A 26,126-nucleotide genomic window follows, 5' to 3' on the forward strand; every position below is an offset into this window, starting at 1 on the left:
TTGGGACTTAAATATGCTAGTTTGTTAAAAAAAAAAGTTTGTTAAAAATAGGCAAGAACTCATGAAACAAAGTACCCACTTGGATATTTTCACATTAACCGTCTTAAAATTCAATAAATAACCACATCACAAGTGAGAGCGGGCTGAAAGCGTCTTTAAACGTCAAACATTCCGCGATAACATTGTCAACGTGTCATTTAAAGTCTTATACAATAAAATTAGAAGTGAAGGCATACATAATAACAGACTGGAGTAAAACTGCGCTGTAAAAGAAAAGTCCTGCCCTTTCTGCAAGACGTGAGGTGTGTTTGACTTCACGAGGCGCTGCGCAAACCGATCGGCGTATGACATCAAAGTACAACGAGAACCATTCGAAAGCACAGCTCTCTCGCGGTATTGTGACGTAATATGCCGATCAGTTTGCGCAGCCCTGCATGAAGTTCAACATACCTTTCCTGTTTCACTAGAGCAGACAGTAGTGACTCAACGCCAGTGACTGACTGACTCTCGAGCAGCGACTGTTCACTTTAACAGCATGATATCTATGCGGATTACAGCCTAAATCTAATCAAACACATCACATTCATATTAACGCGGGGTTTAGGATCACGTTTGTAATGGAGCAACATCGACTTTACCTGCTATGTTTAGGAACATTTGTCATTTTTACGGTTGTGATGGATCGATGCGGAGTCGGTAAGTTTCTTGACACATTCTTACACACTCCTCGAGCTGGCAGGTATCTGCATGTCTTCAGATCAGACAGCCATATATATCATATAACTTATGCGAATGGAGGAAGATTTGTTATTTTGCTTTAAACACTTGCAACAGGTGATAAACTTTAACGCAAACGTTGTCTTTCCTCAGCAGTTTTCGGTACTTTCGTAAGAGCGCGTAAAAAAATAAACATTTATTTTTACATTTAATATTGTGCCTTATCGACTTTGCACGTATTGTTTATCGAGTGACTCGCAGACGTATCAAACCGTTATTTTTACGTACACTATTTGCCGATACAATGCGTTGCCATTTAAAAAAAGTTGGTTCAACTGTCGTAACTTCGACATAAGCTTTTTACGTAATGTACAGTTAGTTACATTGTTTAACCATAATATTTGTAGTAAAAATGGTAATGGCAATAAATCCGCCAAAAGTTACTTCACTTTTACTAATAAACCTCGGCTAAGTTACTTCCTTTTTACTATAATGAACCATGCTTACTTTACTTTTTACAAAAATAATTGTCCTATACTGAAGTGGCGTTTAACGGAAAGCAAACAAACAAACAAACAAGCAAAGTTCCCTTGAATTGCACGCCCACTTGTTTGTTTTCACAGCTCCTGCAATAATATTTTTTAATTGTGTATTTAAGTTGATACGCATTCTACCTAAAAGTTAGTTTAATACCGAACTCACATATTCGAGTAATTAACTTTTTAAGTTTTAAGTTATATGAAAAGTAATGGTTTTGTCATAGGTTTTCTCAATATCCTGGTTAAAGCATGGTAACTGTAATAACACGATGTAAATTTGCGTTTTCTACGGTTTTACTACAAATAAAAAAAAAACTTTTACTATAGTTACTATAATATATAGGCTAGTTATAGTTCATAAAAGTGCTATCAGCTGTTTACTTTATGGTACCAAAATATACATACCATAATACTACTAAATGATTACCACATGCAACCGTGTTTAGGTTTTTCATTTAATATTGCAATCCTTTGATAGTGCATGAGAAAAACTGTGGCGTTATTTTGTTGTGATGTTTTTTGGCTCAGTAATCATTGGAATTTACATTGCATTGATTAAAAGTTACAGTTTGTTTAATCATTTGCATGACTTTTTAGCCCTTAAGGACCAAAATCTGTTATTCAAGTTTGTGCACAAGGAGACGCCCCTATGACTGACTGCTAAAAAAAATCTAGTTTGTCTATTAAACTTCGTTGGAAGTGTTTCATAGTGTTTTTATTTTTTTTAACCCAACCCTGTATCTTCTATCCCACTAGTGTAAATAGTTTATCTCTGCCAGTCCTGTCATTAATTTCAGCCTCTTTGATTACAGGTTACTTTACACTAATTACCCTCACTGAACTCCTCCTATCCTCACGCCTGTGATTATCCAGCAGCGTGTACGCAGGATACGTTTATCACATAGAGCTGGCAGAAGTAACACTGAGATATTTCTTGCAGAAATCATATTTTCCAGATGTCAGGCTACATCTTTGCCACTTCCTGTTTCCAGCCTCACTTGGCTGCAAGCTGCATTGCACACTCCACTGCTGAAACACACTAGGGTTGTGTATGCAAAGTTTAGTACACGTGCACGAGTTATGTCCTGCTACTTTGAGCATTACAAATAACATCAGATGCAAGTATTGCCCTCGCCTTCCTGTTTTTACTCATAATGTTACTTTTTTATGCTCATCTGCCCACATAGGTCATTTTGAGTGGTGACATCCCCCACACACACTTAGTAATGAATACTGTCATCCATTCTTGCATCATACGTGCACACGCTGCTTTCTGTTTTTAGTGGAAGCACTCCAATTTAAAACTGAAAGTTTTTATTTCCTGTATGAATTTGTGTCTTGCCCGAGCGTACATATCAAGTTTGCTAGAGAGGCGCAGATGGAGGCCATCGTCCGTTCTGCTTATCTAGGGTTGCATGCTTCTTATCGTAAAGTACAGGGCCTTGTAAGACGTGTTTTCATGTTTGCAAAAACCTAGTTTAAATCTGATTCACTTCAAAGCACCAAACTGCTGTAGGTAATTTCTCCTGGTCCAAAATGACCTCTTTACGTAAAAAAAACCTTTACTAGCGATGTGAATACTGAAGTGTGCTTTAGCTGATTTGAACGCTGTTCAAAGAAAATGACTGGGATAATGACTTTTCGGAATGTTGTCCAGTCAAGCCGGACTGTAGATAGGGAGCGAGTGAGCAGTGCTTAGGAGTGAAAAGCTTCTTTGTAAACCCTACAAGCTGTGTACGACCCAGCCTAATGGCAGGAGGTTGCGAATCTGCGCTTGTGTTTACCAAAGCCTCAGTGGGCCTCTGAGCCGAGACTCAGAAATAGCCTTCTGGAGATGAGAAGAGGGGTTGCGTAACCTCAAAATGGCTGCATCTGATTTGACCATATTAGTCTTTCTATCCTCGTGGCAGACACAATCCCCTCTTGGCTCACTCCAGTGATTTAGAAACTCAGCTTGACTCCATTTTTCTTTAGCTTTAGTACACCCAATGCATTTGTTATTGCCACAAATTGGTGTTCTGACGTATATACCAGCATTGATCATGAATATACTCATTTACTTTGATGCATTTTATATGCTTTTATTTAAAGCAACTGACAGTGCATTCACTCTATACATATACGTTTTTTGGAAGTAGGTGTGCTCCCTGGTATTTGAACTCATGACCTCACATACTCAATTTTATTGTTTTATGATGCTTTTCTGCATTAGCGACACCATTACAGATTCAGTTTATTTTATTAGAGGTGTCACAGTAGAAATATCCTGGCTGTCTTTCTTGCCATGGAGGGAAAGCCACACATCCTCCCTATCTGTGCTTCCTTCCTTAGCCGGGTCACCTGTTCCATATGAGGCGTGCAGATAGAGTCCCGTAAAGGGAAAGCTGGGGTCAGAGGTCTTACCATAGCGTCTCCATAGTGTCTGCCATGCTTCAACGTCTTTGTGTCTCAGAAATGATTCTGCAGAATTCAGATTTACTTCTATTATTTAAGACCTGAACTTGAGATATTTGACTCTGGATTGAGTCTTAAATTCCGTTCACACTGACAATTATTTGTGCAATCGGATTGACGCAGATAAACATTGCCGTTTGTGATGCAGCAAAGTTGAGTTATGTAGTTATTTATAGGGATGCACCGATAGGATTTTTTTGCCCGATACCGATTTAAACAGACAACTTCTGGCCGATACCGATATTAAACACTTGTATACAATACTATACAGTTAGTCTATTAGCTAGTTTATTTCTGCACCAAATTATTTTTACTGAACATGGATTGGATCTAATTAACATTCAACTGACCAACATAATAAGAGAGGCACAAATTAAGCTAAAACAAATATAATAAGACAGCATGACAACCTTAAAAGGTGGTTTTTGCTATTCAGCATTTATTTTATTAAGAGCATTAACACATTTTTTACATATAATGGATTCCTTTATGCAGTTAATTAATAAACAATCGGTATCGGCCTTTCTCGTGCTATTGCCGATATGCCGATGGTTTCAAATTCATCAAAAATCGGCCGATAAATATCGGCAGCCGATACATCGGTGCATCACTAGTTATTTATGCAAATAACACAATGTGGCAACAACCAATGGGAGTGAAGGCAGTGGAGTTCACATGATTTGATTTGTACTTATTTGAGTTAAATAGTGTATTGTGACCTTTGAAAAATTAAACCAGTTCAGTGTGAACCAGAGATGTCATAACTAGTCAACTTTCTCCTTTGATGATAGAAATTAAAAGATTTCGGATATTCTGACGAACACACATTTTTTGGAGACAGCATTTATACTGAGTAGAGATTGCCAGTGGCTCTCAAAAGTGTAAAATAGATTTATTTTTGCCTGTCTGCAGTTTAAGATAGTTGTTAGTGATGGGGTATGGGACTTTGCATGTCTTTGATGATCAGTCAGTCAGCATTATTAAATTTTTCCTTTCTTCAGTTTGACATTTACAACTCTGGTTATTGGCTCAAAAACATGGCAGCTGTTGAGATTAATGTTAAATGCAGACGATTTTTCATTGAAAATCTGACAGTGGTTACCATTTACCAGTTTCCACAAGAAAGAGTAATGAATCCTTGTTGTCAAATAAACTTAAATTATTTAGTTTCGTTTAGGTTCGGGGCTCAACAACAATAAGGTAGCCGATGGCCCAGTGCCAGTGTGGACGATGCTTGGGCCAGTTGACAGAGCTATCACTTGGCCGATCTGGCCAGTGCAGCACAACCACAAAGTTTATCATTTGCACGTGTTTGGAGGCCTTGCCAATTTACGTATTCAAGCATAGAAGATGATAAAGAGATTTCAATGCACTACACACGCAGTGTGTGCGCACAATCAACAATAACAAAATTTGAAATTTATATGAAGTAGGCTTGTAGTTTTTGGTGTCATAACTTGTTTATTAAGGTTATATGAGTCAAAAATCTGGCTTTTTATTTTAGTGTTGTTGTTTTTAGTGGTGTGAAAATCTTGTCAGGGCAAGTAAACATCTGAATCACTGGCCTAACCAGGTCAGTAAAAAGTCCTTGGTATTTAGCCCTGGTTTTAGTTCTTGATTAGTTTGCTGGTGGGTTTATTATGTGTTTAAATATTACCCATCCATAACTGTCCAGTTTTTCATCGACAGACTTTGTATCTGGTTCAGCTCCATGTCAGAAAGCTTTTTGATAGTTTAGTTTTAATTCTTTAGCCTTGGCTGTATATGGTTGTTCCAATGTCATGCACTGTCTGTGTTTGACTAATATCCCACTCGCTCCCAGAGAGCCATTGTGGCACTTTATCACAGGAAAGGAAAGGGTTACTATAGAAGGTGTGTGGGGTACGCTGAAGGCCAGCTAAACTAACAAATTACGTAATGCAGTTTAATGACTTCATGTGGCTAAAACAGTCACTCACACGGCAATTGAGAAACCATACATGCTCAGCAAAGCTTTAGAAATGACTTGCGTAACAACAAACTAATAACAAACGTGTGATCTTAAACTTTTCTGGGTTTCTACATTTCTATATTCTAAGCTAGTGGTACAGAAGAAGCATCTTTCTGTCACTGACCTGAGGTTAGGATTAGAAACTCTATATGCAGATGAAGTTGATGGCTTGTTTGGTCTCTTGCTTCTGTGATCACATCAGTGAATTCAGGTCAGAGTCTCTGAAAACTGACGAATGCTGCAGACGAATGCACGTTTAAACAGGGCAGTGCACAATAGATAATAACAGATTCATATCGGAGGCAGCCAGCATTTAATCTTTGTCTTTTGTGATTCCACAGAGTGATTCCCAAACCTTTGTTAAAGCAATAAAACAATCATTTTAAAAAGTTTATGCATTCCTGTATATTGTATGCATTAGCAAAATATTTCAGATTTGCACAACGCAATATGGATATCACTATATTATTTTAATATTTCTGTTTTAAGATTTTCAGTTTTAAAATATTTTAGGGAAGTTCACATTTATTTTAACTTAAAGCATATTGCATATTTATAATTGCATTATTTTATTTAACGTAAATAAATACAATGTTCTGATTTGTCTGTTTTGTCCTAGGTGCAATGCATTCTTTTCATAACCCGTTTCGAATCAATCAGCTGTGTAAGTTTTGTGATGAGAAACCGTCCACCTGCAATGGTACAGACATCTGCGAAAGCAACTGCGAGATCACTGCCATCTGTGATCAGCCGAATGAAATCTGTGTGGCTATCTGGTACGTAAATACTGAAGGCCTTCTCCAACCTCATATCAAGTGAAACGTTTGCTGTGAAACAACTGTGTTTTATATGGCAAATCATCAAAAATTGCTTGCAAATGTAGCAACAAACTGAATGTATTTTTAAAGAGATTATGTGTTGATTTAAGGTTGGAACCTTGAGGCTGCTTAGATGATTGATAGTGTGTCTTACATGTAGAATATGAAACAAAAATGTCTCTAATCACTGTGTTTGTGTGTCCTAATATCAGGAGGAAGGGCGATGGCAACAACACTTTAGAAACAGTGTGTCATGACCCCTCTAAACTTCTGCATGGCATCATGGTGGAGGGCTACAACACTAGCAAGTGTGAGATGAAGAAGAAGATGTCAAACAGCGGCCCCATCCACATCTGTTCCTGCAGCGAAGAAGAGTGCAATGACGTCCTGGTGTTCACAACCGGTTAGTTTCCCTCTTCTTCTTCTCTAACTATAGCTCACTTATGACTTTTTGATGATAACGGGTGGTGTAGTGGCTTCAGATCAGGGTTGGAACCAAAGGTTCTTTGCCTATAAGGAAGGCTCTTCTATGCTATTATACTTAGCTAAAACTGGTTGCAAGTGTAAAGTTATGAATAAATCTATAAAGTTATAAATATATGTATTAATAAACGTATACATGACAAGCCAACCGCACAGGATGACAAACAACGGCCACAACCGCAGTGATGACACTTTTTCTTTATACCTATATATACCACTTTGTGGTTGTCTGTTTTATTGTTTTGCACATTCGTGTTAATGAATAATGAGCATATCTACAGTTTATGCTATGGGTGAAAGTATAGCAGTCTTGTAAAAGGGGCAAGCAAAACCAGAATAGCTGTCTCCACCCTCCTATGCTTTACACATGACTACATATCACCACCACTCTGTGGTTTTCTGTAGACCTATGGAAATATTATTGTCTGACTGATTGAACAATGAATTGTGTTTGAAAGGCTTACATACTGCTACACCAAGCACACTGCACTACGCTAGCACTTATTTGGATAGTTTATACAATCCCTGTTAAACACAAGCTGGAACGGTCCTACTGGAAGACTGCATTAGCATACAATGCTAACTATTTATCACTGGCTCGTAATGCATGCAGCACACATTGGTATGTGAGCTAAGGTTGTGTAAAACTCAAAATGACATGTTGTCGTGAAGGTCTAAAGCAGCTGCGCTGTTGTCGTCCAGGCCGTCCTGTCTAGGGCAGCGTTTCTACTGGCTTTGGTTGTGAGGACGGCTGTGGATTTCAGACATGTGGTTTCCTGTCTGTGTAACTTGAAGCAGAGACATCATAACCATATGGCAATACAGCTGTGTGCAGTATGAACGCTCTGAAATAATCTTATTTAGCACTATTTGGACAGACTTTGAAAAGCCACATGTTCGTTTTTACAACAGGAATATGCAAAATATTCAACTTGGTACAATTGTTTAGTTTTATAAATCGCAGGGATTTCTGAGGTGAGGGTACTTTCTTTCAGTTTGCGAACGCACTTGGTGGAGGCCGTTGATGGCAAACGTTGCTGATATTTAATTGTTTATGTACACATAGAGGTTGTCTTTCTGTGATGTATACATGTGAGCAGGTGTTGGGTACGTTGGAGCCATCCAGCGAGGCTGTAATTCCATCCGGTGGAGGAGGCCTCATTCCCTGCCTGACTGAGGAAGTATTGCAGGAAGTTGATGTTTACTTGTTGGAACGACTCCAATGGCATATTTCTCTAGAAATGCCAGGCATTGTTTTCCCGGACTGTTACATTTTAATGACATTAACCGCTTGTACAGTGGTAAGATTCTTGTTTTGTATTCGAGTCGAGTCACTGATATTTAGTATGATTCTAATATGGCAGCTGCAGGGTGAACTCATAATTAAACATTGCACAGCAGGGCTTTGCCATACACACATTTTTGCTGATTCATAAAGTTTCCCTTAAAATATTATGAGTTTTTGTGGGCTTTAAAATGGAAAGTACATAGCTAAAAAACAATGTTTCCCAAAATATCCTGTGCGGTATAGTTTTTCTTTTTGTTTGTTTACTTGAACTCTACTAGAAAGTTCAGGTTCAGAAAAATGGTACAAAAGCTGTCACTGCAAAGGTACCCTTTAAAAAGGTTTTCATTTGTGACCCTGGACCACAAAACCAGTCATAAGAATCAATTTTTGAAATTAAGATTTGTATATCATCATAAAGCTGAATAAAATCCAAATTAAGTCCTTAGCAACACATTTTATTTGTGATAAATATATTTTTGATATAATTACGGTTGGAAATTTACTAAATATCTACCAAAGTTTCCCAAAATATCCTGTGCGGTATAGTTTGTCTTTTTGTTTGTTTACTTGAACTCTACTAGAAAGTTCAGAAAAATGGTACAAACAAAAGCTGTCACTGCAAAGGTACCCTTTAAAAAGGTCCTCATTTGTGACCCTGGACCACAAAACCAGTCATAAGAATCAATTTTTGAAATTAAGATTTGTATATCATCATAAAGCTGAATAAAATCCAAATTAAGTTCTTAGCAACACATTTTATTTGTGAAAAATATATTTTTGATATATTTACGGTTGGAAATTTACTAAATATCTACCAAAGTTTCCCAAAATATCCTGTGCGGTATAGTTTGTCTTTTTGTTTGTTTACTTGAACTCTACTAGAAAGTTCAGGTTCAGAAAAATGGTACAAAAGCTGTCACTGCTAAGGTACCCTTTAAAAAGGTCCTCATTTGTGACCCTGGACTACAAAACCAGTCATAAGGGTCAATTTTTTAAAATTTAGATTTATATATGATCTTAAAGCTGAATAAAATCCAAATTAAGTCCTTAGCAACACATTTTATTAGTGATAAATATATTTTTGATATATTTACGGTTGGAAATTTACTAATATCTTTATATTACTTTTCTGAAGTAAGGAGTAAAGTAATGCATTACTTTTTAAATGTACACATTAATATTTGAGTTACTTTTTCAAAAAAGTAATGTAAGTTACTTTTTTTGTTTAATTAATTCGATTAAAAAAAAATTATATACTGAATTAAACTAAACATAGTCACTGTGTACACGGCTGTGTGGGAACAGTTTGAGTCAGAAACTGAGATGGCAGGCCAGAGCTTGAAATTTTTGTGATGAAATATGCAACTTCTGAATGCAGAACTTTTCAGTTATAAAAAACACCTGCAAGGCCTAAAAGAGATCAAGTCTCAGCCAAGAAAAAGTAATGCAAAAGTAACTAAAAATTAACATAAGCATTACTTTCCATGAAAAGTAACTACTGTAAGTAACGCAATTAGTTACTTTTTTGGGAGTAACTTAATATTGTAATGCATTACTTTTATAAATAAGTTGTTTTTGGATTCTGGATTCATATTTATTCATGTTCCTCAAGAAACTTCTTGGTTATTTAGTAAACTGCCTCTGAATGTTCTTTGAAATTGAACAGAAGCTCTTTCTTTCAAAGCATCTGAATGTCTTTCAGACAAATGTAGAGTAAGCAAGAGAAACTTTAAATATGAACATAAAATATGGTGTTATATATCTACTGTAATTTATGTTTCTGCCCTGAAGAATATTTGTGGAGTTTATCAAAATGTGGTTTGGGTGGAAATTCCAGTAAGCATCCCCTCCATGCAAGTGCAAACCAAAGAAAAGGTTAATATCTTTATTTGAACCCTTGTGTTGTGGACAGTAAATGTATTTTTAATTTGTGATGATTGCGAGATATGAAGACAAACTGTTGTCAGAGAAATCTGTTGAACTTTCCTGTGATAGCTGTTATTGAGTGTTCTTGCAAATGTACATTTGTTTCTAATAAGCAAACTCATAAAGCTTGTCAAGAGGAGCGTGTTGCACTTTTCAGTGTGGTTTGCACACATGGTTTTCTGTTGTAAGCTTGATTGGCCCAATAGGAAGAAACATGAATGTGGAATCTTGCAGTCTTGATTTAGATGTCTTGGAAACCTCTCGTGAATTTATATAGGGATGGGCATTTTTCAGTAATGTGATATTCGAATATTTGAGCTCATAAAAAATATTTTTTGAATATTGTTTTTTTTTAAAGTAGGTTAATAAAGACATGCGTTTTAAAATTTTATGTATTTTTTTATTTTATCACAATTCCAAAGAAAGCTTATAATTAGGAAATATCCTCATATATGTTTTTTTTTAACTCTTTCACCGCCATTGACGAGATATCTCGTCAATTAAGAGAAAACGCTTCCCCGCCAATGACGAGATTTATCGTCTATCCGCAATACCGCTATTTTTAAACCCGGAAGTATTGCCCTATGGCAAGCGGCTGCATGTCCGTGTCTGTTTTAAAGATCGCTCTGAATGGGATCTCTATGAAAAGTCCGTCACAAAAATGGAATTATCTCTGCTTTTTGCTCAAAATGTGGTGTTTTTGCAGAAACCTACCCATATTCAAAAGCTGATTACAAAAGAACCACTGAAGGTAGGATGAAACGTTTTTTTTTTTTTTGTTTGAAAGCAGAGGGTCTGTTCTTTCATTTGGTATATTGTATGTTTATATATTTAAAGAAGGACATTTTCTGGAAGGCATTAAACTTTGGTGAAAATCATGAAAAACGCTGGCGCTGGCTGGCAACTTTTTAAAAAAACACTGGCGATGAAAGAGTTAAGTGGAAAAATTGTAAGAAAAATTCTTTAAAAAATTCCTACAGAAAAATGGCATTAGTCTAAGTCCTTGGTGAGTCTAAATCCTTGGTGTTTCAAGTCGATCGGCGTTAGTCTGAATTCAGTACTGGTCAACCTTACAGAAATTACATTATATCAAATATTATACTCTAACTCCAACACCAAGTGAAGTTTAAAGTTTGAGGACTTGATAAAAGTAGAACAAATTACTTGTAAAAGTCAGCTTACACAATAAGGTATTGTAATTTACGATCTTAATTTAACAGCACTTCGCATAGATGAAGCGTTTGCACCTGTTTCTAGTTATTAACCGGTGTATTTTCCACAGAGCACTGCATATAATAAATGTTCTCCATTTCGCTTCGTTCTCCATATTTGTCTCGTTTAGCTTTGTATTATCAAAATAAATTAGGCTATACATGGGTTTCAGTCATGTGACTTTTTACGTTATGCCGCCATCTTGAGGACCTACCGAGTACCAGTAGGCTACTGACAAGCATTGGCTGGCTTGCTACGATTTACGGATTTCTTATCTTTTACTGTCTATGATTCTTATGGATACGGGAAATGGCTACGAAAGACAACATGTCGCACCTCGACTGTCATGAAAAGAAACGCGACTTTAAAAAATATACCTTGGTTTGGGTGTGATGCCTACTCAATCCCCGATACCTTCTTCCAGCCGCTGTTCGCTGCTACCAAACTACCACTATTTTACAACACTAAGGCGGCGCGTCACAACATGAAACTTTGCTCGAAGTATCACCTGGATCTCTACTCATGAACGCGAACATTGAGAACATTGTTTGTGTACACAGAGTTTAATAAAAAGAAAGTTTTGTACAACTGATTTTGGCTGTTATGGTGTCTGCTCGTCATCCCTGCCAGACGGAAATAATCGATTTCCGAAGGGGAATGAATGAATCTCATATGAGGCTCCTTTTTCAACTAGAAGGTCAATATTGTTTTTCACTTGCGACAAAACAACGAATTATCTGTGCATTTATATGGAACTATGCTTTAGGAGCTATCCATCTTTACTCTCCTCCCTCCTTACGTTCCATTCGCAGATCGATACATCTAGACTGGGAAGATGCCGGCGAGCGGAAGCCAAATCAACCAAAGTCAGTTGTTCAAAACCTTCTTTTTAGTAAACTCTTTGTTCACAAACAATGTTCTCAATGCTCGAGTTCACGTGTAGAGACACAGGCGATACTTCGAGCAAAATATCATGTTTTGTCGAGCCTTCTTAGTGTTGTAAAAATAGCGATTTTGATGCTCACAACATATTGAAGGCATAGCTTCTAGTTCTTTTGCGACCACTTCAGGTCCTCAAAATGGCGGAAGACAAGAGAGTGACGCCAGCTGAAACCCATGTATATAACAGGAAGCTAACAAATCTCTCATGATGTGCTGATGTGGTGGAGCAGCATGTCTAAATAACACGTAAGCCAGTGGACAAAAACAGACAACCCGGCATTAAGGAAGTGTGCACACCAAAGCTTTTAAACGCGTCTGAAAACGCCAGGCGGGCACTGACTGCCAGCTTTTTTTCAGCCGACTCCTAGCTTTCTTCAGCTGAGGCTTTGGTTGCTGTAGTACTTCTGCTTTGTTTATCAGTCGTGTACGATGTGCCGGTTGGTTGTTGTGATATTTGTCCTGCCCCTCCTCCACTGGGATTGGACGGATGTGTGAGAACTGACATTAATGAACTGCGCTTTTCACTCAAAGTTGAATATTTCTCAACGTTCAGCGCTCAGCACAGAAAAAACACAGAGAGACGCCTTTCAGCACAGGAAAAAATGCCAGCTGCTGGTTTTTTTTAAAAACGCAGCGCTTCAATTGGAAACAAATGAAAACATGCGCCGGCCGCAGGCATAAAAGCTTTGGTGTGCACGCCCCCTATAACTCCAAATACTTAATTAGTCTGCAATCTGAATTGCCAAAACATTAATAAATACATTTTCTTTTATATTTTGTATATTGTATATCTTACATTAAAGTCTGTAAAAGACCGTACATGTGATGTGAGAAAACGCATTAAATAAGCAGTAGCCTTAACCCTTTGGTGGGGGATTAAAAGCAAACAAACATTCAAATAGCATTTTTTCTATTTAAATTATTATTGCAGATCGAATATTCGGACATTCGTGCACATCCCTTATTTATCACGGCAAGAAACATTTAATATACATGATGGTCACATTCAGCTACAATGTAAAAAAAATGCAACTTGGTTTTGCAAGTCAGTTCAACCTGACTACTATTTTAAGTTTTAGTCTGTGAAAAGCTGACAACTAATAAAATCAAGTTGAAATTGTTTAACTTAATTAAGTTAAGGTAACATATATGTTAATTTGACTAAAATGCTGTGTATTTTTTACAGTATAGTTGTTATTGGCTGCTGTAGTATCATTTTATCTCATTTCCTGTTTATAGTTTGTGACACTTTGTATTTTTGTACATGTGGTTGTATGTGTTGGGGTAGTGTTAGTGTTAAAAAGTGTTACAATATTGCATCACTTATAAAAAAAAGAAATAAATTCAATAAAGTATTGAGCAATAACTAAAAGCTTTGACATTATGATGGAGGATGGCTGCCTTCCTGGAAAGTAACCAGATAACCAACACTAGTGCTTTATCTGTGTGCTGTGAATATTTTGACAGAAGTCATTTACAGGCCTTTTATGATGATGTCCTACTTGGTATATCAGTATCTTACTGTACTACCAACATAAAGTGATAGATCTTAAAATACTCTTTCTCTGATCCTGCGAACGACAGATCAAATGAGTGAAAGCATGTGTCCATCTCACTGGAGCATTACCAGTTTGACAATATGTTTCTGCTCAGTTGATCTTTCATCATAGCTTATTTTGATGGAAAGAAGAACACAAGGAAGAACAATGAGTTTCTGTGTGTTTGGATTTTATTATTAACCCCCGACTGACCAGCTCATGAAGTTCTGATTATAACTTTACTTAATCTTATTTTTGTAAAAGTTATCATTCTCATATAAGATCTTCGGCTGTAGAACTAACAACCAAAAAGTAAAATTGGATAAACCCTCTTTATTTTCAAAGCATAAACATCTTGTACAGTGGATACATAAACTGATGAGCAGATCTGTATGTGCAAACACACCCACATTCACATACTGAAGAATCTTGGCCTCTGGTTATAGAGCTGATACTTAAAGAGGTCTGAGTCACAACGAGAAAATGAGCTAGAGACTGAGACGGTGCTAGTGGAAAAAAAGAAACGTAGACTTGTTTGCGGCATGAGCCGTGCTATAAAACAAAGTCGTAGCCATAACAAATAAACAGTAACGGGCCTGTTTTTTTCATGTAGAGCATGTTACAAATCTTAATCTGGCAGTAATCTTGGATGCTCTGAACTCACATGGGTACGTGGATCTAAAAGGCAATAATTTTTACATCTGGGAATTGCCACTTTAAATTCTGACATTTCGAAATGGAAACACACAACATGTTCAGCCAGAAAATTAAAGCAGGCTGAAGCTGGTTCCCCATTGATCATTTGTAGGCTACACGAGAGGGTGGAGAGAACTGGCTTGTCTACGATGTTAAAACCAGCAGGAAATGACAGTGCTCAGTCCCATGTGTTGCAGTTCCACTGTGGGAATCGAAATAAAGCAAGATCTACATTTCTTTTTTACCACATTTTATGAGAATATTAGCAAGTTGCCAAGGTGTTGCTATGCAAGTGCAAAGGTGTTGCTAAAGATCTACAGGGTTTTCCGCCGAAATCTATGAGCGCGGATTCCGTTTGGGCTTGGCTATATGCCTTACTCGTGCTGCTGTTTAAGTTGTCACGTACCTGTTCTGAATAGTTTTTTTTTTCATATAAGTTGTTACTCATAAGTTAATAACCTGCTGTTTCAAACATTAAGTAAAAAAGTAATGCAGACAGTACTGTTTATGACTGTCACTGTTAATAAACTTGTGATTGAATCTCCATTAAGGTGCTTTTTCTGATGCACGCGGGGGCATCTAGATATTCGAATATATTCGGATACATTGCATGATATTCGATATCCGTTCGAATTTGATTTTTCTCAAAAGTGAAAGCCCTATCTCATACACCGCGGGTCTCCTTAAATTGAAATAGCCCTAATCGGACAAACTATTTTCCATAGTGCATTTCGTCCCTATGTTGTCTCAGATGACGACATGTTTTGTCCCGTGGCAGCTATTGTAGCTTCGCGTTGCGTTTTGAAATTGAGGTTTGTTGTAATTCGCAATTTCACCACTAGATGCTACTAAAACACACATTGCACCTTTAACAACTCTGGTTGTTAAAAGCCTTAAGAGAGAGAGTTTTTGGAGGAAAGATGTTCGGCATTGAAAATGTCATTTACATCAATTTTTGTGACTGCAGCGCACAATTTTAGAGATAACATAACACTATCCTCCATTATACTAATATAGTTATAGTTATTGTTATAATTATCATCATAGTGTGAATGCCCCATTACACACCAAAGTGTATTATGCTATGGGGCTTGTACAACTCCATTAATTTTAAGTATGAACAAACACTACTAATAAAAACCCTGTCTACTGATTTATCCACCAACTTGAGAAGCAATTAAATTCACATCACACTAAAACCAAATATGTGAGGTTGATATATGAGAGGTTGATAATGTCATGGCTTGCGACGGTGTGGCTGGCACCCGGTTTTATGTGTCTGGAAACGGCAGGTGATTTCATGCATGTTTATATTGGTTGTTTGGCTCAAGTAGATGTTTCTGTCTCTTGAGTGTCTGTTAAAGCAGTTTAGTGTTCCCAGCAGCTACTCTATGCTTTTGCATGTGTTTACTGGTTGCTCAGTTCGCCATACAGTTTGGCAGTGTTGTGTATCCATTTCTGTCTGTCTCGATGATAAGGCGTGCCTGTGTGATGGAAGAATGCAGACGAGCTACACGCTGACTCCAGTCTCTGCCCACGTTGCTGGCAGGTCTCAGTTGTCTCCAGATTGAACCTGCTTTACTACGGTTTCCAAGCCAGTCCAAAGGTTGGCAAGCACGTACAGCAGCCGGGTAACTTTTCTTGGAAGGACAGAGTGAATAAACAGCCTCGCTGTCTGAGCTTTGCACACGCTCCCTTGTGTCAGACAAGATGTATACCCACCCATAATATATATATTGTAGCATGTATGTGTAGGCAGCTATTGGTGATATTTAACTCTTTCCCCACCAACGTTTTTGCAAAAAGGTTCAAAAAAAGTGGAGTGTCCTTTAAACCCCTTTCACACAGCATGTTGATCCCAAAAAATTGCCATAAAAGTGCCTTCTGTGTTAATATTCAGTAGGGGCGTTTGACCCATATGGGGTACTTCTGCCATGATTGTTTGATTTTAAACTAATTTTTGTGGTCATAAGTTTTATTAATACACATCTATGTACTCAAGTAGCCTGATTATATGTGACCCTGCCTGTAAAAACGCAGTTAATGTATTTTTTGTGATTTTTCTACACAATATCATTCTACATAATACAAAATATATTGATATTTTACTATTCACCGAGTATTGACTAAATGTCAGAAATTTAAATTAAAGTGAAAACAATTATTGGAATCAAACTTTCATACTTGTAATCTTATAAATGCATTTGCATTGTACTGTGTGTCTAGAAGCTGTAAATATCTCTATCCTTTTTTTTGTCTCCTGCAGTTGACCCCCCAGACCCCACAAATAACCAGGTTGTGTTGGTGATCCTGGTAAGTTTACTGCCTCTCCTGCTTCTGGCTGTGCTGGTCATCGCCTCCTTCTACTGCTATCGTATCTACCGTCGTCGCAAACTTGACCAGTGGGAGACCAAAAAGCCATCTAAACGCAAGGGCCCGAAAAGCCCTCTAGACTGCAGCGAAGCTTGCGCCATCATGATGGACGACGACCGCTCGGACAGCAGCTCCACTCACGCTAACAACCTCAACCATAATACCGAACCTCTGCCCATAGAGTTGGACGTGCAGGTGGGCAAGGGCCGATTCGCAGAGGTCTACAAAGCCAAGCTCAGGCAGAGTCCCTCTGAACAGTTTGAGACGGTAGCTGTGAAGATTTTCCCCTATGAAGAGTATGCGTCCTGGAAGAACGAAAAGGACATCTTCTCTGACATCGATCTGAAGCATGAGAACATTCTGCACTTCTTGACGGCCGAGGAGAGGAAAGTGGAGAAACAGTATTGGCTGATCACCGCCTATCACCCACGCGGGAACCTGCAGGAATACCTCACACACCATTTTGTCAGCTGGGAGGACCTGCGACTGCTTGGGGCCTCGCTGGCACAGGGCGTGGCTCACTTACACAGTGACCACACCCCTTGCGGGAGACCCAAAGTGCCCATCGTTCACAGAGATCTAAAGAGCTCCAACATCCTGGTGAAGAATGACCTCACCTGTTGTCTGTGTGACTTTGGGCTTGGTCTTCGCCTGGACAACTCGCTGTCTGTGGATGACTTGGCCAACAGTGGACAGGTGAGGCCTTTATGAATATAAAACGTTGCACCAGGACATTCCTAGATGTCAGCCAGACAGATGCATTGCACTATGAGAAATAATATCTTTAACAGACTTAATATGTCTGTAAATTGCAAATATTGGTTACACCAGTATAAATGCTTTGGATTTGGTTGGTTAAACCTCAGGCTTGAAAACTTAAGTTAATTCCCTTCTCATTATTCTTTTATTTTAATAATGAATCGAATTAATTAACTCAAGTGCTTTAGTGAAATTGTATTAACCCCTATGCGGCGTATTTGCAATTCCCACAGTTTCGTAGCTTTTTCAGTGTAAAGCACCCGTGGGGCATATAGCTAAAGTGCATATTTAGAGCGTCAGGGGCATCGTGTCATAACTTGCAGGGAAAGCCCCTCCAGCATCTCGCCATGTACAGGTCTATGTATGCATGCCCTTTGTTCGGGCTGTCTGCTCAGATTTATGATTCACGGACTAAAAATGCAAAGACAAAAAGCTGGCGAGTGAATCAGTAATGAACTAGCAAACAGTCACCTGACTCTGTTACGTAGCCTCGAAGAGCACCTACTCTCCACACCCAGCTTTTGATGTACGCCAATATTTGGTTGGTCCCAGACAGTGACTCTAAAAGCATTCAATAAGTTAAGACTTGAGTGTGGAGGTTGTGTTTGTTTTGTCGGTATTCCCTTTTGTGCTTTTTAAGTGAAGTGAGGTAATGAGATAAGCTGTGTTTGTTTAACGATAAAGAGATAGAAAACTGTGAAAGTGCTCCACACCCTCATATCAGTCAAATTTATTGTTATTGATGGTAAGGAAGCCTTGAATAAACTAATAATTTTCAAATTGGAAACTTTTTACGCATTTTGGCTGTTCGTTTATAGGCATTTGTGTTTTAGGGTGCTGAAAACACAAACTTGTGAAAACCAAAACGACACAGTTATCGTTTCCTTGTAAATTACCAAAAAGTGTTTGTGCCACTTCTCCAACAAGATTACAAAATGTGGTAGCTTTGTAGTCTAGGGAGAAGAAGAATGCGTATGTGCATAGGTGTGTAGTATTTCTTTACAGTACGACATTGTGGGGTGTACGCAAATGTTGTGGTATTTTTAAAAAGTGCAAAGGAAAACTTTTCTGGTTTTGGTTCTAGGGATGCACCGAATGTTCGAAAACTGAAATTATTCAGCCAAAAATAGCAAAAAAATATATTATTTGGTTGTTCGGTATTTGGCCTTTGGCTGAGTTTTTCATTTTATTCGGATTCGGCAACGAATTTTCCTTTCGATGCATCCCTATTTAGTACAGTGTAATTGTACGATTAACTTATTCCCCACAGCCTTTTTTAAAAAGTTGCCCACCAACATTTTTTATGATTTTCACAAAAATGTCATAAAATGTCTTCCAGGAAAATTTTCTTCTAAAAATATAAAAATAAAACAAATGCCATAATATAATAATACAAATAAATCAAATGAAAGAACAGACCCTCTGCTTTTAAATAAACAAAGAAACAAAACGGGAAAAAAAAACCGTTTCATGCTATCTTTTTTTTCTTTGTTTATATACCCTTAAATATGGAAAAATTTCTTCAGAAATATTTTTTTAGCAAAAAGCTGAAATAATTGCATTTTTGTGAAGGAATTTTGTTAGAGATCAGATTCAGAAAGATTATCAAAACATAAATGGAGTGTAAAATTAATAAATAATTTTTTGCTTCAGTTTTGTTTCTAAATTGGGCTATCTAAGATAATCGCGGTATTACAGATAACCATAAAACCTCACCAGGAACATGTTTTTTCATGCAAATGTTTTCTCTTAATTAATGAGATAACTTGTCAGTGGTGGGGAAAGAGTTAATCCTGGAGTATAAACTGAAATATACTTCTAGCTTAAAGGGATATTTCACCCCCCCAAAAAATATTTTGTCATCATTTACTCTCATGTTGTTGCAAACTCTTTGTTCTGATGAACACAAATACATTTTGAGGAATGTTTGCGGTCATGAGCCCCATTCACTTCCATAGTAGGAAAAAAGAATACAATGGAAGAAAATGGGGCTCATGAACGGTTTGTTTACAAACATTCCTCAAAATGTCTTCCTTCGTGTTCATCAGAACAAAGACATTTATACAGATTTGTAACAACATGAAAGTAAATGATGACAGAATTTTCATTCTTGGATAAACTATCCCTTTAAAATCTATGTTTTGTCTGACAAAATTAATGTGATGTATGATTTTACATAGCGCATTGTAATTGCATGTAATATATATTGAATATCTTCGTCTCAGGTGGGTACAGCCAGGTACATGGCCCCAGAAGTTCTGGAATCAAGGATCAACCTGGAGAACATCGAGTCCTTTAAGCAAACCGACGTCTACTCTATGGCCCTGGTACTGTGGGAGATAACCTCAAGGTGTAATGCCATCGGAGGTGAGTTCAAGAATCATCATGCACCCCGATCTCACTAAACCTGCCAAGAAATGACAGTACTCGGAAAGCTTTATTCACCGTCAATTGTGCTGGCAGAAACTCAGATCAATATGGTTGGTAAACTCGAGACAATGCCGTTCTTTAACATTCATCCCGTAATTGTCCAGCAAGGAGAACGCGGATGAAAATAGACTTGCTCTTTGACCGATTTTATGTGGCATTTTGTGTTTTTTCTGCTGCTTTGTTTGGGGTATTGTTTCTGTGCATTGCATGGAAAGCCCATTGCGGCCCACACTGTGTTGTGACCGATTTCCAGTTTCCTGTTATTTGTGGACCTGCTCCTTAACAGCAGAGATGGTACAGCGAGCAGCTCTCCTTATTCACTTCGGGGAATGTAAGGAATGTGTGAAGTGTGATGTGAATCCGTAAACTTTACCTTTTTTGGTTTGGTGGGATGAAATATATTAGCATATTCTTGGCACACGCACATATTGATGTAACTGATGATGTCTGATGGTTACGTTCTTTTCAAGTGTATGCATATTATTGTCATGAAGTTATTTTTTATTCAGTATGTTAGAAAATACAAAACCAGAATTGGAGATAATTTAGACATGGATGTTTAAAGTGATGTAATTGCTTAATACTTAATTTCCTTAAGATTTTGAGCAGCTCTTTAGATATAGTATAAGTACCAGTAACTTGTGCAAGTAATGGCATTTGTGGAGTATTAGGTGTGGTGTGTCAGTTTATTTTAATTGCTTTGGGTAATTCGAGCGACTGTGTGTTTGTATTTGCATGTGTATATTGTTTCCAGCACTGTCGCTGAGGACTCGTGTACCCACATGCCCCGGCATGCTCCTTCTATGGTTCATAGGGGCTGCAGGAGTCTCTCTATCACAGTGCTTCAAGCTTATCTGCAGAGCTGGAGTTGTTTTCAAGCAGACAGACTGTCTCGTTCCACCTGAGCTTTAGTGTCGAGGGAGGATCGCAACAGACATACTAGGATCTATGAGTCCAGCTGCAACAAGCAGAGTTCACCAAGTCCTCGCTGCTGTCTTGTACACTGAAAAAAATGATTCATTTTTTAAGGTAAGTGGTTGCAATCCATTTATTTAAGCTGCATTTAAACAAAAAAAATTGAAATACAAAACAAAACAAAAAACTTTTGTTTAAATGTAGCTTAATAAAATTTATTGCGACCACTTAAATGGAATTAATTGAGTAAATTGAATGAATCATTTTTTTTTCAGTGTATGAAAGTGCCATCAGATGTTACCAGTAGTTTTAGGTCGGTTTGATGGCACTTTTCGTGAGCTAGCTGCCACAAAAGGTAATGTAATGTAAAGCGCAGGAAAAGCTAAAAGCAGCCGCTTTAGTTTTATCAATGTCTAATAAAGTCTGCGGCATACAATGTGGGATTGTGCTAGAAGTCAGGATTGATGGAAAAACATTATGCTTGGTACATCACACATTAAGTCAGTAGTCGGAGAACTGTTTTTGTGGCTTTGAATGCGTTTTCGACTATCGCTGGATGTGGTCGAAAGTGGACAAGCTTAAAACATTTTACACCCCATTTACACCTGTATTTAGCATCATCCACTTGTGATCCAATCGACCAACGCGCAGCCCCTTATGCTGGATTCACAACAAACGTGGTAAAGGCGGCAAAAACACGTTTATTCGCATGTAGTTGGACGCTTGAACATTTGGAGTTTACTCGCATCATTCGCGCGTGAAAGTCGCACGTAAAGTTCTAGTAATTCAAGACATTCACACAGAAATTCGCGCCATGGGAGGGGCTTCTGCAACTCCGCTCGCTTCCTTTAATCACATCACTACTAGAGAAAGCTCCTGATTGGTTTAACGCGGCGCGATTTTCTGGCAAAGTTCAGATTTTTCAACTCGTCAATTCGCGTCGTTCACGCATCTACAGCGTCATGCTAAACGCCTCATTTGCGCCACGAGACCTCCAGACGCGTGTAAATGCGTCTTTACATTGACTTAACATTAAAATCACTCGCTCTTGACGTCTCTACAGCGGCTGGTGTGAATGCAGAAATAGTTGTGACTTGTCACATATTTTGAACCTGAGTCTCCTGCAGAAGACTGCAGATTTTTAGTAAAGAGAAGCTTTGAGAATGGAAATGTGCAGAAATCACTCTTTGCTGGCTCAGTGTTTTGCAAGTGTTTCCAAAATTATGGGCGTGGCCTGGGCTTGAACAATAAAAACAGAGCGCAAACTTGAGATGCTGCCAGACGGAGGGTGAGGGGCTGCGGTTGGGGTGTATGTTGGGCGACAGCAGCTGGATAGCAGGTGGTCGGAGCCCATGCAGGGTGGCTATCCATCAATTTGGGTCTCAGATTCACTGCCACCCAGTCTCACACTGACTTGAGCATGTTGCACGGATGCAAGTTGTATGTACAAGGTTTTATTCCTTTTTTCTGTTAGTCCATTAAGTGCAGTTTTCAGTCACTTTTTATTTAGTAGTAATTTTATAAGTTTTCAGTTTATTAAAAGTTAGAAATAATAACTTTCAAGGCGGGGTGAATGATTTATGAAAGCCAATGTTGACATTTGAAATCACCTAAACAAACACGACCCACCCCAATAGAATCTGGACCTTCTTTTGATAGACACGCCCACACATACGCAACCCAGGCAGCGATGTCGTTTAGTAGACACGCCCCTTACTGCTGATTGGCAACAAGTGTGTTTTGGTACTAAGCCGGACTCCCTTTTCCAAAGTGTTTTTCAAAAATCATGCACCCCACCTTTAAAGCAACACTACGTAGTTTCCATGTAAAAATGACTTACAGCTCCCCCATGTGGTTGAAAAGCGCAACAGTGGCTGGTATCAGACACTCTTCTGCAGGCAGGGGGAGGGGCGGGGCTGTGTTTCCTACCCTCCACCGCCACTTTCAGAGTGTGCTTGTAGCAGCTAGGAGGCTGCTCAGGTTGAAGCAACAGTACAATTTGTCCAGTTAAAAGTTGTTCTATCACTGAAATAATTTTAGAGACATTATTTAAAGGTAAAAAAAACTACATAGTGTTGCTTTAATAGCTTTATAATATACTGTATTGTTTTGTAAATTTTATACATTAGATATTGTGAATAAGTTTTCAAATATTTTATTCTTTTGGTTTCCCCGTTGATTGTTGTTTTGCAATATCAATCAAAAAAATGTCTGAACCCTGTAAAATTCCTCATGCTTAGTCCAGCCTCAGCCGGTGTCATGAGCAATCCAGTCCCCCCGAGCAATTCTGCCCCCCTAGGACCCCGCGTAATTACATTGGCTGAAAAAACTCCTCATGGGTAGCCTTTGTAGCGCCTTATTACAATTCCTTCAAAATTTCGTGATGATTTATATCGTTAGAATGTTGTTAAAATTACAATTGGTCTATTTTAAATTATCCGTTTAATATAGTAGTATATAACTGATGCTCTAGGTGGTGAGATCTACCAAATCTCGTTCTTAGATTTTTTTTAATTAGCTTAACGTGACGTACCAGCTTAGCATACAGCTATCGGGTAAAATAGCTTAACACAAACACCAGTTGCACTCACCGTAATAACGTAATGTCATTTTTTTTTAATCCTGAGGTTTAAAAAAATATGTTTCACGTTCAGATAACTTAGTAATCAATAACATAAAATTGAAATGTGTTTTTGTTGTGTAAGGCAATTAATTGGGTTTTTAGGCGATTACGTGTGTCATTACGTGCTGCTCACGTGTTTGCATCATGAATATTAGTTCATTAATTATATTATTTTTGTAAGCTTTTATTTTAAAAATATTTTGTATGCTTCTATTTTGTAAAAAGTACCTAGCTTGCTACACCACCAACGCAGCTTCGATTAGCCATTAGCATCAAGATATCGCGATGACAAGTTTTTGACCAGGCATTACTGCTAGGTACCAATTGGGGTCCTAGGGGGGCAGAATTGCTCGGGGGGACTGGATTGCTCACGACACCGGTAAATGGGTCATAGTGTTTAAGCAGGAATCCTACCGCCGAGTGCTTCGCTCCTGGTCTTTTTAACCCCATGTATACTTTCCCAGACAGAAAATCAGACAGGCCGGTCTGTGGAGGTATCAGATAGTTAATTTTAAAAAGGAAGCTGTAGTAAAAAAGCTCTTCCCTGGATAGCGCTGCCTCGGCCCAGGGTGGGAGGCCTCAGTCAGCAGGACATCTGTTCCCAAAACCACGGCATTCCACACATAACCAATGCATTTGTGGAGCCCAGGCGAGAACCCCTTGAGTAAAGCAAGCAATGGAGGAAAGACGTAAACAGAAGGGATGCTAGGTGACCATTCATGTTGTAGACAACAGCCATTTCTCCTTGACACATTACCAAAATACATCTGGGTGATTCTCACGAAATCCAGACTTAGAAGGTGTCCAGCATCAGAATTTTTAAAAGCCCTTGAAGCCAATTTTTTTGCACATATAAGATTAAGGTCTGAACTTACTATAAAAAGCAGAAAAATGCTGGAAGTGCTTCTCGGGTGTAAAAAAGTGTGTAAATACCTCCGGTGCTCTTCAGTGGAGGGATCCACATATATTTTAAAATAGGGTTCGAGGAGGTGACAGGCTTAAAAAACTCTTGCAAAGAGAATCATTTTGGATTTACACATTGAAAGCTACATGCTTCCCGGGTCTAAATGGTGAACTAGATTTTGCCCCTTTTCTGTAATTCATCTTTAAACCTTTTTTTTTTTTTTTTTTTTTTTTTTTTTTTTTTGTAGCTGTTATCTTATTTTATTTGAATTTGTATGTATGTGTATATATATGTATATATGTTTATGTATGTGTGTATATATATATATGTATGTATGTATATATATATATGTATATATATGTATATGTGTATTTATGTGTATGTATGTATGTATGTATATATATGTGTATATATATGTGTATATATATATATATATATATATATATGTATGTGTATATGTATGTATGTATATATATATATATATATATATATATATATATATATATATATTTGTAGTTGTTATCTTTTTTGAATTTATAATTTTTTTTTTTTTTTTTTTTTTTTTTGTAGTCATTGAATTTACTAGGATGGATTAATGATTATAAATAATTATTGTGACACTATTCATTTAATCATGTGACTTCCTATCTGTTCAATTTGTTGAATCATGTGACTTCCTATCTGTTACCTTAACAGCTGTTATTGATTACTGGTCTTAACTAGGAAGTGAGCTGTTTGTCAAACACTCCAAGCCCTGACGAAAGCCTTGTTGGCTGAAACGCGTAGGCATGTTTTTATTCTACTTAGCCATGTATTAATAAAGGCTTTTTAATCTTTATCCTCCTGAGTGCCTCAGACCCTATTTTAAAATATATCTGAACTTACTATAACCATTATTTTTAGAGGATTTAAAAATATTTCCTATAGAATTATTTAAATTTTTTAGATTATCATTATCAAAAATTATCATTACTGGAACATGATATTACATTAAATATATGCATTTACAAACTCATGTTGCGGTAATGAGAACTAAAAAGTTGTCTAGGTACTATAACAAACAAAATTTTAACTTTTATCTGGAGAGAAGAAATAAGAAGTGCTTAGCCATCTTGAGTGTTACAGTCAATTATGTCCCTTCCTATTTTTTTTTTTTTTATGTTGGTGTTGGACACATTTATATTCCTTATTATTGTCTCTACATTTACCAATGATCACCAAATACCACATGTTTCTTTACTGTTAATGTTTATAGTATAACATGCACTGAAGCTTTTTATTTTTGGAATTTTTAATTATAAATATTTCCATGTCAAAGAACCCAAATCCAGTCATGGACACGTTGCGGTAATGAAAATGCCCCCCTTAAATGTGGGGAAAAACAGCAAAATTGCTTTATATGATGTCATTTGAAATCATGTGCAAAATAATACAAGGGATGTTTATATCTGTATGCTTCTTATTTTGATAGCATTTACTTTTTTATCAAAATGTTTCATGGCACCTCATAAGTCTATTT

At 37.5% G+C, this 26,126-nt stretch overlaps 1 protein-coding gene across 1 annotated transcript in view; it reads left to right on the top strand.

Annotated features, from left to right (window-relative positions):
* Positions 1-475: 475 nt before the first annotated feature.
* tgfbr2b (transforming growth factor beta receptor 2b) overlaps positions 476-26,126 on the top strand; it is a 30,549-nt gene continuing 4,898 nt past the window's right edge. The window contains exons 1-5 of the mRNA XM_065298558.2: positions 476-696; positions 6,320-6,476; positions 6,731-6,921; positions 16,870-17,672; positions 19,961-20,102. Of these exons, the coding sequence (XP_065154630.1) occupies positions 618-696; positions 6,320-6,476; positions 6,731-6,921; positions 16,870-17,672; positions 19,961-20,102 (1,372 nt within the window). The 5' untranslated portion in view covers positions 476-617. The remainder of the gene's footprint in view (positions 697-6,319; positions 6,477-6,730; positions 6,922-16,869; positions 17,673-19,960; positions 20,103-26,126) is intronic.

This window comes from Paramisgurnus dabryanus, chromosome 13, assembly GCF_030506205.2.
Source record: "Paramisgurnus dabryanus chromosome 13, PD_genome_1.1, whole genome shotgun sequence".
In the NCBI taxonomy this organism is placed as follows: domain Eukaryota; kingdom Metazoa; phylum Chordata; class Actinopteri; order Cypriniformes; family Cobitidae; genus Paramisgurnus; species Paramisgurnus dabryanus.